This window comes from Nelusetta ayraudi, unplaced genomic scaffold (genome assembly GCF_046127955.1).
Source record: "Nelusetta ayraudi isolate G7.1 ecotype Tasmania unplaced genomic scaffold, CSIRO-AGI_Nayr_v1 ptg000168l, whole genome shotgun sequence".
In the NCBI taxonomy this organism is placed as follows: Eukaryota; Metazoa; Chordata; class Actinopteri; order Tetraodontiformes; family Monacanthidae; genus Nelusetta; species Nelusetta ayraudi.
In genome coordinates this window covers 3,604,962-3,620,431 of record NW_027466218.1, presented here as the reverse complement: position 1 = coordinate 3,620,431, position 15,470 = coordinate 3,604,962, and the positions used below count along the sequence as shown (strand labels likewise).

Below are 15,470 nucleotides of genomic sequence, written 5' to 3'. Positions count from 1 at the left end.
GACTGGGAAGTGGGAATACTCAATGCTGATTGAGAAATAAGTGGCTACACTCCATATATCCGCGTATCCCCTGCACTACACCATTGCATCACTGTGCAAACAACCGCAGGTCTATTAAAAAATAATAATAATAATAATAATAAAAAAAAAATGTATCACTGTTTGTCTTTGATTCCTCCTGTGTGACTTCAGAGAACCTGAGCAGCAGCAGCAGCAGCAGCAGATAAACTCACGCGGACCTGGCGAAGCTGCTCACGCGCAACGCATCAACATCACGTCGTGCACGTCGCATGTCCGTCCTCCTCTAAACACTGTACCGGGTCGAAATCCAAGGAGGAGCGATGCAGACATTGAACGGTGCGCGGCGCTGTTGTTGTCGACTGTGGGCGGCGGTGGCGTGAATAAATAGCGGGCCCGCGCTTCTGTGAGCTGCTGCTGCGCGTAAAGACGTCGATGGCCGGACGGGACTGAAATACGAGGCCAGTGGGTTGACTGCAAATTGATAGAGAGGGTGCTCGAAAAGAAAGAAAGAAGGGAATTCACTGGCTGAAATACTGATCGGCGGAGGGTTTTTTTTTTCTTTCCTTTCTTTCTCTTTTTTGCTGCGCAACATCTGATGCGGGTGAAAAACATTTCCCTCCTCAGCCAGAAGGACAGCCGCTGATCCGCCGGGAGATGCTCTCGCACCTCCAGAGGGACCCCGACCAGGAACTCTTACTGCCTCGGTCCCCATTGAACAACGGGGGAAATATTCCGGGATTCCTCCGGACACTTTTGCGCATTGCGTAATTGTCCGCCGCAGAATGTCAGGACTAAACTCGGCGGGAGGGAAGAGTCTGCTGGTGAACCGCTCGCGCTGTAAACACAACAGGAAGCAGTAGAGAGAGAGTGTAGCATGCCTGCATGCATGAAAGGTCGAGGTGGGATGCTGGTGACGCTCGGTTGGCTGGTTTGGGTCGTGACGTGCTTTGGAGCATTTGGAGCAGGTGAGTGTTGTTGTTGTTGTTGTTGTTGTTTGTACTTCTTTGCAGGTCAAGTTGTTGATGATTTTTTCACATCGTCATCTGTGAGACATTTTGAGTAAAAGCTGATGATGTGGGGCCCTTGTGATGTCACAAAGGGAATCCACACTTCTCCCTGCTTAGCTCCTTCCTCTGAGATGCACTGTCTCCCAAACACATGTAAGGTGCAGCAAACTTGCTTTGTGTTTTTTTGTTTTGTTTTGGTTTTTTTAAGGAGGTTGCAAACAGAAAGCCTCATTTGCTGTTTGCCATTGTTAGCCATACAAAGGTGCTCCACTGGACACAGATCTGAAATGTTAAATATGGGACCAGGAAAACTGATCATCAAGGTCCCAAAGATAACTTCAATTCCACCCCAGAACACAGAGTTTTGCCACACTGCCCTTTGTGACGTCACAAAGAGGAACATCATACTTTCTAAATACTGGGAAGGACCATCAGAGCAACAGGAAGCTGAGAGCTGCAGGGTTTTGTCAGGAGCCGGTAAACAGGGTTGTTTTTTTGGGAAGTGGAGGGGGGGGGGGGGGGGGGAGGGGGCGGGGTTGCTATTTAAGTCTGAGATGGGAAGTGAATATGGCTGTAATCTTTTACGGTTCATGCCGACTCTCCGTGTCAGCCTCCAGATGCATGGATCGCGCCTGCAGCCCCCCGGTGGGGAACCTGGCCAGTGGCAGGACCCTGCTCACCCACTCCAGTCGGTGTCACCACCCTCCTGCAGACCCCCACCTTTGCCCCGAGGACCCCCACCCACCTGTCCACATGGCTGATGACCCTTTCTTGAATCCGGACACCTGGTGGGAGTCCGGCGGGGGTCCCGGCTCACCTGAGCAGCAGGATGAGATCCGGCTGGACCTGGACACTCGTTTCTGTCTGTCTCACGTGATCGTGGTGTTCCGGTCGCCCCGGCCGGCCGCCATGGCCGTCGAACGCTCGGCCGACTTCGGGGAGACCTGGGAAGCTCTGAAGCTGTTTGCGCGGAACTGCAGTGCAGAGTTTGGTTTGCCCGACGACTCCAGTCTGCCGGGCTCCGTGTGCACCAGCCGCTACAGCGGAGCCGCGCCCTGCACCAGAGGAGAGGTGAGTTCAGCCAGATGTTACACAGCACTGGGTGTAAACCAGCTTGACAATCATGTGTGCTTCTGCTCAACGTCCCAGGTGATATTACGCACTCTGGACCCCGGCAGTGCTGAGACCCTGGACCCCTACAGCCCAGAGGCCTTGGCCCGCCTCACCCTCACCAACCTCCGCGTACGACTCCTCAAGCCTCAGACGTGCGCGGCCGATGCGCACCCCGGCCCCGCGACCTCGTCCCCGACCTCCACATCCACCCAGGACCCCGCGACCTCGGCACCTTACGCCATCTACACGTTACTGGCCAGGGGGACGTGCCTGTGCCACGGACACGCAGAGTATTGCGGAGCGCTCAACAGCAGCCGGGACAGTAACGTAGTGGGTGGCTTCTTTTTTTTTCTCTTCCCCCCCCCCCCTTTGTGAAGAAAGTGTCCGTGCATGGCATTTTATGATCTTGGTCTGAAACGCATCAGGATGTCGGCTCTGCACGCGAACCTGCTGACTGGTGAAAAAAAAACTCCATTTCCAGCCACTTTTTACTCGCTCAATAAAGTCTGTGGCGCCGCCTGACTTGATTTTAGATTTACAGACACAGAAAGCAGGTGTGCGCGTGTGTGTGTATGTATATATAACTCCCGCTAACGTCCAGGAAGTAACCGAGCCGGCCTCGGCTGTGTCTTCCAGGTGTCCGGCAGGTGCCGGTGCACTCACCACACGGCGGGGGATCACTGCGAGAAGTGTGCCCCACTTTACAACGATCATCCCTGGAGGCCGGCCAACAGCAGCAGCGGGGAGGCCAACCCTTGCCAAAGTGAGTGAATGCTCACTGAAAGTGAGAGAACGGTTAGGAGTTGCCCAGCGAGGGTCAGAGGAGTTAATCTGGCACGCCACATGGAACGTTTCCTACAGTTCGTCGGCTTAATTTGATGTAATCAGGCGGTAAAGAGCCCATAGAAGGTGTTTTTGAATAGAAGGCCCTCGAAAAAAGATGCCACCTGAGTGGATTGATCAGGTTTGTAGCTGGTTGTAGATCCGGGTGGAAGCAACTCAAATAGAAATGGAGGCAAAAACACATCACGCAGAACTGCTGGAGACTGTGACAAAAGCCTCCTCCTTCTTTGTCTTCTTCTTCTTCTTCTTCTTCTTCTTCTTTTTCTTTCATTTTTTTTATTAATGTGTCATGAACCAGCTGAACACTAATCTCTTTGGCAGCATTTGCTTTCGCAGTCGCTTGCTGTATTTCTTGTTTTTATTAGGCATGTTTGGAAGGAGGATAATACTGTGGCGGAAAGCAGAGGGCGTAGCCATAGTATTGTCTCTAAACTCGGGCATCATAAAGAGTTGATCATGTGCTTTAGCTCATCTTTTCTATTGGGAAGAAAAGTGTTTGGCAGTTGTCTCAAACTCCTCCACTTGCGTGTGCGTGTGTGTGTGTGTGTGTGTGTGTGTGTGTGTGTGTGTGTGTGTGCGTGTGTGTGTGCGTGCAGAGTGCCAGTGCCACGGCCACGCCGACAGCTGTCACTTCTCGTGGAGGGTGTGGCTCTCCACCGGCGGGACCTCCGGGGGCGTTTGCGTTGAGTGCAGACACAACACCGTCGGACGCAGGTGCCAGAGATGTCGCCACGGCTTCCGGCGCCACCCCACCCTGCCGCTCAACTCCCCCCACGCCTGCACACGTAAAGAGACACCTCACGTCATGACACACCAGAACACCTCGAATGAATGAGTGGTAGAGGGATTCATTGAAGCTACAGATTGTGGATGAATCATTTCGAAGGCTGCCCCACTGAATAAACACAAGCACGGTGGCCAATGCTGCCTCCTGCTGGTGTTTGCATGTATTGCGACAACTCCAACAGAAACATCTCGGCAGCGTGTTTTTGGTCTCTCTTTGTGGCAGGATGCTGGTGTGATCCCCGGGGCTCGCTGCCCCCTGGCGCTGGGGAGGACGCCGCCTGGTGCCACCCGAGAAGTGGCCAGTGCCACTGCAAATCAGGCGTGGGTGGCACGACCTGCAGCCACTGTCTACCAGGCTACTGGGGCTTCACCGAGGAGGGCTGCAAGCCCTGCGCCTGCCCACACAGCTGTGACGCAGCCACGGGCCAGTGTTTGATCAGGTTGGTCGCGGCAGAACATCTATCCAGTGACTCGGGATTTACTGACTGGAAAAGCGCGTAACACAACTGGCCTCCTTGCAGCTATTCCACAAACCATGTGTTCAACGTGCCGATTGGAGGGAAGATCCCTGATCTGGATCAGGTGTTTACAGTGGAGCAAGGCTTGCAGTTGTCAAAGGAGCTCGCGGCCTCTGCCGTGCGCTACACAGGTGAGTGAGTGCTGCTGGCAAATGTCTGTAACCTTACAGCACTGCATGATTGAAAAAAATGACAGATTGTGTGTACAGTTCTCACGTGTAGAGTAACCAGGTGACTGCTGTGTTAAGGGAAATGCAGCTGCAAGGAGAAAAAGCTGAGAAGTGTGTCAGACCTCTGCAAGACAAAGCATGATTATGGTGAGAACTCCTTCTCTTATCCATGAAGTGCTGCCTTGTTAATTATATTAATTATCCATCCATCCATCCATTTTCAATACCGGCTTATTCCTGAGCTCAGGGTCATTGGGGGCCTGCTGGAGCCTCTCCCAGCTGTCATAGGACATAGTCGCTAGTTCATCACAGGGCCACGTTGAGACAAACACCTACTGACAATTTAGCATGTGAGAGGAAGCCAGAGAACCCGGAGAGAACCCACACAGACACAGGGAGATCATGCAAACTCCACACAGAAAGGTCCCAGGCCATTAAATAATAATATTAATAACCATTATTTGATGTCTCCCTACAACAGTAATCAAGGTCAGCGTGTTGTCCGCTCACGACAAAGGCAGCCATGCAGAGGTTCAAGTCAAAGTCCGCAAGGTGCTGCACTCAGGCCGAGCTGCACTCTCACTGGGAACCATCAGCGTCTATCCTCTGTCCTGGACCAGCCGCGGCTGCACCTGTCCACTTCTAAACCCTGGTAAGATGTACCAAAACAACACAGTCATTATTCATTTTGTTTTAATTTGGTGGAGTAGAGAGTTTTGTCAATAAATTGGATTTTTTTTGGCTTCAACCTGCAATGGGGTAGATGTTTAAACTGACTTCCTGTCTCCACCAGGTGTGGATTACCTGCTTGCAGGTCCAGAGGAGGCTGGGACAGGACGCCTGCTGGTCACCATGCAAAGTGTGGTGGTTCCCTGGACACCCAGGCTCGGCTTACTTCTGTCAGAAGGTCTGCAGAATGGATGTCGATGAACTGTGCGAGCCTGACCGGGAAAACACCCTCCTACTGCACCGGGACAGCAGTTCACACAAGAGACTGAAAAATGTCGGACAGTGTTTTGTCTGCTGACAGGCTGGTTGGTCACAGCTCATTTTACTTGTGTGGAAAATACACAGTGAGACAGTGATTCTGTGACCATATTTAATAAACTGAACTTTTCCAACCAAGTTAATGCTGTTTTTTGTGCCTCACGGTGGAATTTTTCGACATTTGGATCCAATGTCCGGGACCAGTGATTGTATACAAGGAGTTGCAGTTTGGTTTAAATGTAAGGTTTATATAACCACCATAAAACGAGATTGTGGTCTCAAAAAAGTGAAAGTCCGAAATAACATTGATAATCAGAGAAAAACAATGACGCTAAGGTAGTGAAATTATTTTAATGTGGACTCTGTTGTTGACAGGACTTTAAGAAGAGCCTCTGGGCCTTTTCAGGCCCAGAGGACAGATGACAACATTGAACCGCAAACAGTAAAAATAACACACAGAAGTCATTTATCCAGTGACAAGAAGATGTGACAAATCACTTTGGTCAGTGTCAATATCAGCCTTTTTATACCACTCATAAGGTAACAGACGTGGACTGCACACCACTTGATCAGCGTACCTGCCAAGAAAGGTGGAAGCAAAAATAATCTGACTGTTGATTTTGAGGTAAACGCCTTAGTTACTTCTATTTTTAATCATTTGTGTGATACATCAGTGCTGTGCAGCTGTGACCACTTGATACGATCTGGACAACACAATTGAACGGTTAACAGCTCTCTTATATGACAAGAGAACACCCATTAACTTTCTATTGCATAAAGAATAAGCCAGCCAGCTATCGTACCCGTCAGCAAATCATATCATCCAATGCTTCCCAGCTCTCATACTTTACATTTTCTCTTTCACTACATTTCCCTGCATTCACAATAGTCCTTGATCATGAGGGCGAGAGCTGCATCTCCAACACACTCGGTGCAGGCTGAAGTAGCGGAACGGACTCGGAGCTCCTTGTTAAGAGTCATTAGAGGCTGCAGTGAATTAGCTGAACTCGGAGAACAAGAGCCTGGGTTGAAGTGGCAGCCTATTCGGAGGATGTTGTGCTGTCAGGCGCTGGCACTGTCGGTGTAGAGTCAGTCTCAGGAGATAAGGCAGAATCTTCGCTTGGAGCAGCAGCAGCAGCAGCAGCGCCGTTGTTAGACTCTGCTTGCTCCTTGTCTTCCTCCTGAGGATACAGCTCAGGGAACCTCTGCATACACTCCTGCATGTTACGAAACTGATCGATGCACTCGGAGCCCTTCACCTCCTCTTTGCTGTAGTGGAAACAGGAAAACGCCTCCTTGAACTGCGAGCCGCACGGTCCGCTGGCCATGCCGCCCAGGCACGGGCAGTTCCAGTTGATCTCTCCGGTCGGGAGGATGAGACCTGAAGTGATGACAGGGGGAAGATAGAACAAAATGTGGGTTAACAGAGCAGTCGAACCGCGTCCGCTAGAGTTGCCAACCGTCCCTGAAAATACAGAATTGTCCCGTTTATTATTTATTTTGAATGAAAACTCACATTGGTTTCCATTGAAGCTGTGTAGCTTCCGTAGATTAGGCTATGAATCAGGATTGCTTGTTCTTTTCAGCTTTGTTTATCTAATTCATTTGTAAAAGCCATCTATCCTGCACTTTGATTGAAAAGATTAAAACAGTCAGCTTATTTCTAATTTCTATTGGTAAGAAAGCAGTTCAAACTACAGTATGTGAACCATATACTTTTTTGAAACCCATATTTAAGTTATGATTTACCACTACTGGCAAGCCACTGGCCTGTGATGGTCATGGCCCTGCGGGAGGCCTCCTTTATTTTTCTAACTGAAAGTTGGCAACACTAGTGTCGACTGTGAGAGCGAGAAACAGACGACTAACCGTGTTCCTCATAAGGATCATCCGGGTCTTCCGCTATGAGTTCAGCGTTGCTTGGCGTGTCGTGGTCTTCCTTGGTCACAAAGATGATGCGATCCTTGCCTTGAAATGAAAATACATCACAAATTCCCATCAACATAGAAGAGGAAACTTTGTTTGTCGCGTATAAATGTGAGAAAAAGGCACGGCGCTAATTTTGGTGATGGGTGACCCCCAGTGAAAGCCCAGAACAACCGCTGACCTGCGATGCAAGTTGCTAACCCCGACAGAAAAATCACCAACAGCGCCAACAACACCCCGTTTTAAGAGACCTTTGTCCACTTTTACGTAAAAAAAAAAAAAAAAAATGTGTCGCAGACAAACAAGACGTCATCATGCGGTCGCGTTACTTAAGCCTACTCGCGCACCAAGAGGCGGAAACGTTAACCTGAGCTAGCCTAGCATGCTAGCTCGCTCGGTGACATTGCGCAGTCACGGCGATGAAAATGAATGAAAAGGTGGCGAACAGGTACCTTCCTGCCTGCAGTGCGACATGTCTGCCGGTGCGTTCGCTCGCTACGCCTCGCCCTCGGAGCTGAAAGAGGACCAGTGTGAGAGAAGTGACTCCCCGAGGTGAGCGGATCTCATTTGACAGACAACCACCGGCATCCAACAGCCCTCCTCCGGCTCTGACCTGTCTGACTGTCCACATGTGGGCGCGTAGTGATGACGTCAAATCAAATTCTGTTTCGAACCATACGAGGCGTACATTTCGATAAATTGCCGCCGAAAGTATGACACGACTAGATTTTTAGATGAGCTTGTATTGAATGTAGATGAACATACTTTAACTGTTCACGCCTCTGTTTTGACCCTGGGTCTAGTTGAGTTCCGCTACCACTTCTTTCTCTTTCTATGACCTTGCAGCTCGTAAGTGTCATATATAACATGTCACATAACAAAAAAAAAAAAAAAAAAAAAAACCGCAACCATATTTGAAACTACTATATTTCACTACATTATTCATCGTCTATGTATGAGTACATACACTACCAGTCAAAAGTTTGGACACACCTTATGAAATTAATGCATTTCCTTTCATTCTCATGACTATTGACATTACAGTGTCTTCTTACCAGAGGCATCAAAACTATGTATGAACACACTTGGAAGTATGTAGGAAACAATAAAAGTGTAAAATCCCTAACTCAAACGCGTTTTACATTTAAATTCTTCGAAATGGCCACATTTTACAAAAAGCATATTTAAAGTTAATTTTAACGTGTTTTTCTTAGCTGCATAATTCCATATATCTAATCTTGCTCATATATTTGTCTTCAGTATCCATCTGCAGTGTAGGAAGTTGTAAAGATAAAAAAAAAAAAAAAAAAATACACGTGAAGGTGTGTCCAAACTTTTGACTGGTAGTGTACATGTAAAACAAAAAGACGAAAAAAAGAGAGAAAGCGATACACGAAGGCAGGCTTGAATCATCTCGGAAATGTAAAAATACTGACCTCTAGTGGAAGATGCGGTCAGATGAGGAAGTAGTTCATCACTAGTTCCTAAAATCGAAGTTATTCACTCTTCGTTTACGAAGTCATCACATGTGCCACACGATAGGAATCAAGTAACACAAGTGTTGGAAAAAAAATCCTGTGTTTTTTAATAACACAATTATGTTCGTTACATAAAGTAAAAACCAAAATGAAACCCCTTTTTTTTTGTCCCTATCAAACCCATTCTCATCCCAACCTTCTTGGCAGTATTGTGCAGCAATTCAGTCTCGGAATAAAAGAGCAAGATGACACAGACAAAAAAAAAAGAAAAGATTTCCTCCGAGGACCTGCACACAGCAGACATGGGCTGTTGCTCCTCACATGAAGCAGACTGAACATAACTGATATCATGAATCATTAAAACATTGAAATAAAAAGGTTAATCAAAAACCACCAACGGTCCATCTGAGATTACCAGCAACCTTACCAGGAGTACAAGCATAATTTATTTATACTTTTCACATCCTACAATAGGCCCCTGCAACCTTAAGCATGACTGCTACAGGTGTTGAACATGACATGGCTCAACGCCTCCCCCCCAGGAAAAAAAAATAAATGTCCAGGCGCGGTGCTTTTAGTTTGACCATAGCACCGACACGTTGTTGCCGTCTTCTTGATCCTTGAACAATGCCTGAGGTCACCTGAGATAAAGATGGCACCTCACACTCGTGTGCTAATAGCATTCTTCAGCCAGAGACAGACAGTCAATACAGATGTGAGCAGCCTGGAGCGAGGGATGGGAGTGATAGCTATTGGTGAAATAAAAATAACCAAAATAACCAAAAAAAACAAAACAAAAACAAAGACTGAAGAGACACAATACTTTGTGCAACCCGAAACAGTTTTTGTTTGGTGGAAACGAAGGTGGTACAAAAATGACTGTGGCTGGACTCTGCGTGTCAGACGGGTTGGTGTTTCTCTAGAAGAGCAGCGCTCCCATGCTGCCCACTTCGCTCTGCTCCTTCACGAAGATCTCAAAGTACTGGTAGATGATGGTCACCGCCAAGAGGATTCCCGTACCCGAACCGATCGCGCCCAGGAAGTCGGCCATCACAGACAGGCCTCCTATACAGAGGCCACCGAAGGCAGCGGCTGTGGGGATGTACCTGTGGAGAGAGGTTGAATTGAATAGGCGCATGCGGCGCATTACATCTCATTTAATAATCTGTCTGCAAGGACGCAGCTTACCTGTTAAGCTCATGCACCATGGAGGTCTCTCTGTGTCCCCTCATCACCATCTGCTGCTCCTTTAGCTGCTTTGCCACCTGACAGAGTCCAGATAACAGTGTAAGTCAAGGAAAAGTTCAGTGCGGCGCAAACACAAAGTCTGTTGCCCATTTGAGCATCAATGCAGACTCACATCTTTGGCAGAGGATCCTGACACCTCGATCCAGGTCTTGGAGAAGAAGGCACAGGAGCCGAGCATGAAGGAGATGTAGATGACTGCGTGGACCGGGTCATCAAGGACGGAGCCAAATGACTCCGGGGGAGAGAGATAGTAGCAAAGACCACCAATGGGGTAGGCCCGGGCTGGTCCGCCGCTCGAAGCGTCCTTGAGGAACACAAGAGATTCTGAATTTAGAGGCTCCCTTTAAAACGTGCTGGTCTTCAAACATGTTGCCGAAGTTCAGGCCGGAGGAGAGGATCATGTTACTTACAGACCAGGTTCCCAGGAGGTTGACCAGGAAGTTTCCACTAAAGCGTGTGGAAAGCATCTGAGAAATGACGTAGAGGTTGGAGACTAGGGCGGACTGCAGGATGATGGGGATGTTGGAGGTGTAGAACAGCTTGATGGGGTAGGTGTTGTACTGGCCGCGGTAGCGTGCCGACTTGATGGGCAGATCGACCCTGAAGCCCTGGTTGAAGTGAGACAATGTGCCAAATAGTGAGACACATTTCGAAACAAGCAGCATAGAAGTTGAGTGTGCATTTTGTTTTTGTTTTTTAGATGATGCCTGCTCACCTGGAAGTATATGACCACTGCAAAAACGAAGACGGTGGCGATGAGGTTCATGAGATTTGGCAGGTTTTGCCTGTAGAAGGCCTCTCGGAGGGCGCGCACCTTATCTGTGCGTGTGGCCAGCAGGTGAAACAGGGCAATGATGGCTCCCTCAAACTCAGTGCCTGGGAAAAACCACAGCAACAAGATTTTCTTTTTAGCATTTCAAAGGAATGAAGCTTCTGATTCGGTTGAATCCAGTTTGCTCCTAGCATGCGTACCTCTGCCGGTGTTGACAGTGGTGGGGCTGAAGGCCTTCCACACGATTGTCTCGCAGATGTTGGTTGCAATGAAGAGAGAGATACCGGAGCCCAGACCGTAGCCCTTCTGGAGCAGCTCATCCAGGAGCAATACAATCAGACCTGCAACAAACAGCTGCAGAAACAGGCAGCAGGTTAGCATTGAGACAAACAGCTGCACAAAACAGAACTGCCACCACCACCAGAACTTTATAAATGACAACAAGACCTACTTCAGAAAAGTTCTCATACATATGTTTCCCTTACAAGTCACTGTCAGTTTTCATTTCTATAATACAATGGATACATTTTTGCTTGTGTGTCTAACAAAACAATTGTCAAACCGGTCATGACTGTCAAGTTAGAACCTCATGTCCATAACCAAACAATTACTAATTTAAGACTACAAATCTGCAGTACAAGCTTCCATTTAATGTTATTAATCACCTGGATGATGATGAGCAAACAAATACCAGCACCCATCTCTGAGGGGTCGCCATACATGCCAGTCATGACATAAACAATGGCCTGTCCAATGGTGATGATCATTCCAAACACTGCAAGGAGAGAGAGAACAGGACAGAAGATGAATCACAGTTTTGTCTGCTGCCTTCAAAGAACACTAAAATTTATTCTGGCCTCCAACCATACATCAGAAGTTCTAAAAATAGCCCACGCAGCGGCTGTGAAGACCTACATTTCTGAGCTCCGTTGAAGAGGGCTCTGTCCTTAGGAGTATCTCCAACTTCGATGATTTTAGCACCAGCCAGGAGCTGCATGATAAGGCCTGAGGTGACGATGGGTGAGATGCCCAGCTCCATCAGGGTGCCTGGTATTGCAAAGAGAGTGGCATTATTTTTTCTGGGAGCGTGACTTTGAGGGGAGAAAATATGCCTGTGGCCCTCAACTGTTGACCTTTGACTCAGACCATGTGATAATGACATCAAGTAAAGTCTGATAACGACACTGAGGTTAGAGTATGGCCCCTTGTCATACAGGGATCATGGCATTGCAATGCGTGTCTTTAAAATTTTGTCTTTTCAGTTTCTTAATATTTCTGGTTTTGTCTTGTCTTGTTCTTCTGTCTTTGTCTATTTCGTTTTGGCTTGTACTATTATGGTCCATGTCTTTGTTGTTATGATTATAAAATGTTAATTTAAAAAACAAAACAAAAACTTTTCTTTAAAGCACCTCTGTTGGAAGCCATAATCACTCTCATCCAGTAGAAGGGATCTGCCGAGTCTGATGACATGATGCCAAAGAGAGGAATCTACAAATTGTTTTGTTAAAAAAAAAAAAAGGGAAGAAGACAACATTAACAAAACAATATCACAAAAATGGATCACGGTTTCATATTATATGCATACTAACCTGGCAGCACACCAGGAAAATAAACAGTGTGATGGCGGTCCATAGCACTTTTTCTCTAAACTGGATCTGCAAGGAGTAAAATAAAGTACAAGTTGTCAGGCAAAGCCATACACAGATGGAAATGATCAATACACGGTGATATTTAAAGACAGACTTACCTTTCTTTCTGGTTTCTGAATTTCTGGCAAGACTGCACAGAACGGTTTGATGACTTCCAAAAATTTGACTAATGAAAGAGAAGAAAGTGGAATTTAAGGAGTTGTTCCAGCAGAAACACATTCACAAAGAAATAATTGTTGATCCAGAGTTACAGTGGCATTAAAACAGGCTAGCTGAGATGCTACGTCATCACTAACTTCCATACCAAACAGCTGCCAGCAACAACTTCAATGCACTACAGGCACCAGATTTTGATATTCTTCCTGACAATGTGTGTCACTCCAAACAGGCCCCCTCGTTATTTAGTGAAGAAGCTCAGGATTGAGTGCCTGGAGGCTTAATAAAACTCGCCGCTGCATGTTTGGCTTGATGTAAATGAAACGGGCAAATCACTGAAATTGACTTTGACAGCAAACGACTCAAAGTCACCTCAAGTAACGCCACTCAACGACCAAACACCTTCTAAATTAAGCTACACGCTTACTGAGCAGAATAAACGATATTACTTTTAACATTTGTCCTCTCCGGGGAAGTATCAATCATTGATATACTGTTCAACTCAGCTAGCCATTAGCCTGATGCTAACTAGCGTCAAATCAACCAAAAAAAGACCGAACGTTTACCGATAAGCCGAAAACACCGAGTACCGTTTAAAGGATAGAGACCGCATTACAAGTGACCAAGACCTAACTTGGAGCTAAACAAATTTCCATTGCGACTCAAACTTGCAACGTACGACCGTTATAAGCTAAGCTACAACTTGCCACCTAAACCTGACCGAGGTTAGCCAATTAGCTCGGCGAAGGGAGCTGCTTAAAAACCATTGCGGTCGCGGTGCTAAAGAGGCAGCGGCTCTTCCCGAGGGGCCGTAGACGTGCGTGTACAAGAGTAGAAAATGCCACGTACTCCCCATGGTGTCCTTAGTCCTACTCGTGCCGTGTTCGTGGTGTCCGTTTGAGTGCTCAGCCGAGTTAGTGTGGCTCCATCCAGCCTCCCCGTAAGAAAAGAGCGAGCAGTAGAGACACGTCACCAGACAAGCCGCTAACACACGTCACTTTTCTGAGACGCTCACGCACATCCGCTCAACACGTTCGAACAAATCTCCCATGTACGTGACTTACACACTGCACAATGGCATACTCAGGGATGTATATGCTCATTAACAATTCATCCAAAGACAGAGAGATGTATTTTTCCCACCCAAAATCTTTTATATCGATTTTCTCTAAAGAAGCACTCCTAGCCACGAGAGGGCGACGTGCTGCAACAGATTCATCGGTAGCTGCCGCGAGGCGGTAGCAGCAGCATCCGAGACACTCCCCCCTCCTTTCCCTCGAGAGATGAATGTGTCGAACCCGTGGATAAGGAGGAAAATAAGCAGGACTTTAAATCCTGAACCTTTTTTTTTTTGCCCCAGGAAAAGGTGACGAGCTCCACAGAGGGGTTTTTAAGAAGAGGCAACATTTCTTGTTTTAAAGGGTACGGTTTGAATTATTGTCTAATTTGACAGAGGTTAATGCAATATTAAGTCAATGAACAACTATTATGGAATAATGAGGAAAATAGTGGTGCTTCAAAACCATTAAAAAAAAAAAAAAAAAGTAAAGATGGAATTCCTGTCACGTTTCATTCAGAATGCGGAATTTCCTCCTCTGGCGTTTTTAATTCACCGTCACACCACTAGAGTTCAGTGTTGGCCCAGGGTGCCTTGTCTCGTCCAAGTCAACGTGCGCGCGCGCACACACACACACACACACACACACACCAGCAACAAAAACTAACTAATTAACTAAACAGATAAGTGAATAAGCTAAAAAAAAAAATATATATATATATCCACCATCTAAATGTAGAAGGGTTACGTTGGGGCAACTGGACTTGTTCTTCTGATCTTGAAGAAGTTTCCTCTTCAGAACTGACGCCTTCAGAAGTGAAGAAGCCTTTCGGATGAGGGACAAAACGTCTTAGAGATCACAAAGAACAAGTTCATGGTAAAGACAGAAGCTCTAAACCAGCCCAGTCAGTCCAAGAGCATGGGATCTCATCATAACACATGTGCACCCACACAAACACATATAGGTACTAAAGGATGGTCGACAGCCTTGTGGGTGCTCATCTGCCTCGAGATAAAGAGATCTGTGTTCCTGCAGTTGCGTAACCAGCAGGGAGCCTGGAGCTGACACAGGGGTGAGGAGAAACAAGTAGCAGGACGAGCCCCTGCAGCCACTGCGTGCGGCACGTTTCAAGGACTCATGCACACCCAATAGCTTGAGGTAATTTATGACTAAAATTTTAAATATTGTTTTTTTTTTCTGTGTCCAATATTAAGCTTATGACTTTGGTTTTTAAAAAAAACAACAACAACCTCACAAGGGGCCTCCAATCAAGCATTTAGCGCCTTCTCCTGACACCTCCGTGTTTTGCTCAGACACCTGCAACTAATTAATCACATGGAAAGTTGATTGACTTCAGTCATGACTCTACATGTGGTTGCCTTTATTAGTCTGCACTGATTCTCTGAATCTCAGTCTCAAGAACTTTGTAGATCTCCAGGAAGCAGCACATTTAGCCCTCTGTTTACAGCCTAAACTCCAGGATTCATCTTCCAGCTGAAATTGACTCCTTGTTTGACCTTCCACGTGTTTGGAAGGGGACAAATATCAAGGCGGCCTTCGGTGGGCGAAGCCAGCACCTGGCAAGGGAAGTTCTCACTAAGCTAGAAGAGCTGCCTTTTGTGACCTCATAAGGGATTGATTCCCAGAACAGTATGTTTTAGCGAGAGAGTGACAGTAACGCTGACATGAAGCCTGTCTGACGCTGATAAGTGGACAAAACCACACACACACACACACA

General features: G+C 47.1%; 3 protein-coding genes across 3 annotated transcripts; 1 reads left to right on the top strand and 2 right to left on the bottom strand.

Annotated features, from left to right (window-relative positions):
* The first annotated feature begins 391 nt into the window (after positions 1 to 391).
* LOC142880324 (netrin-4) lies at positions 392 to 5,493 on the top strand. The gene is made up of 10 exons (XM_076014153.1): positions 392 to 986; positions 1,639 to 2,099; positions 2,178 to 2,471; positions 2,778 to 2,904; positions 3,581 to 3,769; positions 3,994 to 4,210; positions 4,292 to 4,419; positions 4,537 to 4,605; positions 4,940 to 5,110; positions 5,252 to 5,493. Exons 1-10 carry the CDS (start codon positions 896 to 898, stop codon positions 5,386 to 5,388), a joined length of 1,884 nt encoding a protein of 627 aa, XP_075870268.1. The 5' UTR covers positions 392 to 895; the 3' UTR covers positions 5,389 to 5,493.
* Positions 5,494 to 5,777: 284 nt separating this feature from the next.
* chchd4a (coiled-coil-helix-coiled-coil-helix domain containing 4a) lies at positions 5,778 to 8,008 on the bottom strand. The gene is made up of 3 exons (XM_076014155.1): positions 7,824 to 8,008; positions 7,315 to 7,413; positions 5,778 to 6,826 (listed from the first exon to the last, which is right to left on the bottom strand). The coding sequence occupies exons 1-3, from the start codon at positions 7,843 to 7,845 to the stop codon at positions 6,486 to 6,488; spliced, it is 462 nt and encodes a 153-aa protein (XP_075870270.1). The 5' UTR covers positions 7,846 to 8,008; the 3' UTR covers positions 5,778 to 6,485.
* Positions 8,009 to 8,932: 924 nt separating this feature from the next.
* On the bottom strand, positions 8,933 to 13,681 carry LOC142880325 (protein transport protein Sec61 subunit alpha-like 1). The gene is made up of 12 exons (XM_076014154.1): positions 13,524 to 13,681; positions 12,617 to 12,684; positions 12,459 to 12,524; positions 12,279 to 12,357; positions 11,785 to 11,916; positions 11,535 to 11,644; positions 11,070 to 11,223; positions 10,813 to 10,973; positions 10,508 to 10,705; positions 10,210 to 10,401; positions 10,038 to 10,114; positions 8,933 to 9,955 (listed from the first exon to the last, which is right to left on the bottom strand). Exons 1-12 carry the CDS (start codon positions 13,528 to 13,530, stop codon positions 9,769 to 9,771), a joined length of 1,431 nt encoding a protein of 476 aa, XP_075870269.1. The 5' UTR covers positions 13,531 to 13,681; the 3' UTR covers positions 8,933 to 9,768.
* Positions 13,682 to 15,470: the final 1,789 nt, after the last annotated feature.

Bases quoted from the DNA above. Each gene is read 5' to 3' on its own strand.
- chchd4a (XM_076014155.1), bottom strand. From the start codon at position 7,845: ATGTCGCACTGCAGGCAGGAAG. The intron at 7,414-7,823 runs GTACCTGTTCGC...TTTCATTTCAAG, and splicing joins GTCGCACTGCAGGCAGGAAG to GCAAGGATCGCATCATCTTT. The intron at 6,827-7,314 runs GTTAGTCGTCTG...TCATCACTTCAG, and splicing joins TGATCCTTATGAGGAACACG to GTCTCATCCTCCCGACCGGA.
- LOC142880324 (XM_076014153.1), top strand. From the start codon at position 896: ATGCCTGCATGCATGAAAGGTCGAGGTGGGATGCTGGTGACGCTCGGT. The intron at 4,211-4,291 runs GTTGGTCGCGGC...GCCTCCTTGCAG, and splicing joins ACGGGCCAGTGTTTGATCAG to CTATTCCACAAACCATGTGT. The intron at 5,111-5,251 runs GTAAGATGTACC...TGTCTCCACCAG, and splicing joins CTGTCCACTTCTAAACCCTG to GTGTGGATTACCTGCTTGCA.
- LOC142880325 (XM_076014154.1), bottom strand. The intron at 12,525-12,616 runs GTAAGTCTGTCT...TACTCCTTGCAG, and splicing joins TTCAGAAACCAGAAAGAAAG to ATCCAGTTTAGAGAAAAAGT. The intron at 10,115-10,209 runs GTGAGTCTGCAT...GGACTCTGTCAG, and splicing joins CAGGATCCTCTGCCAAAGAT to GTGGCAAAGCAGCTAAAGGA.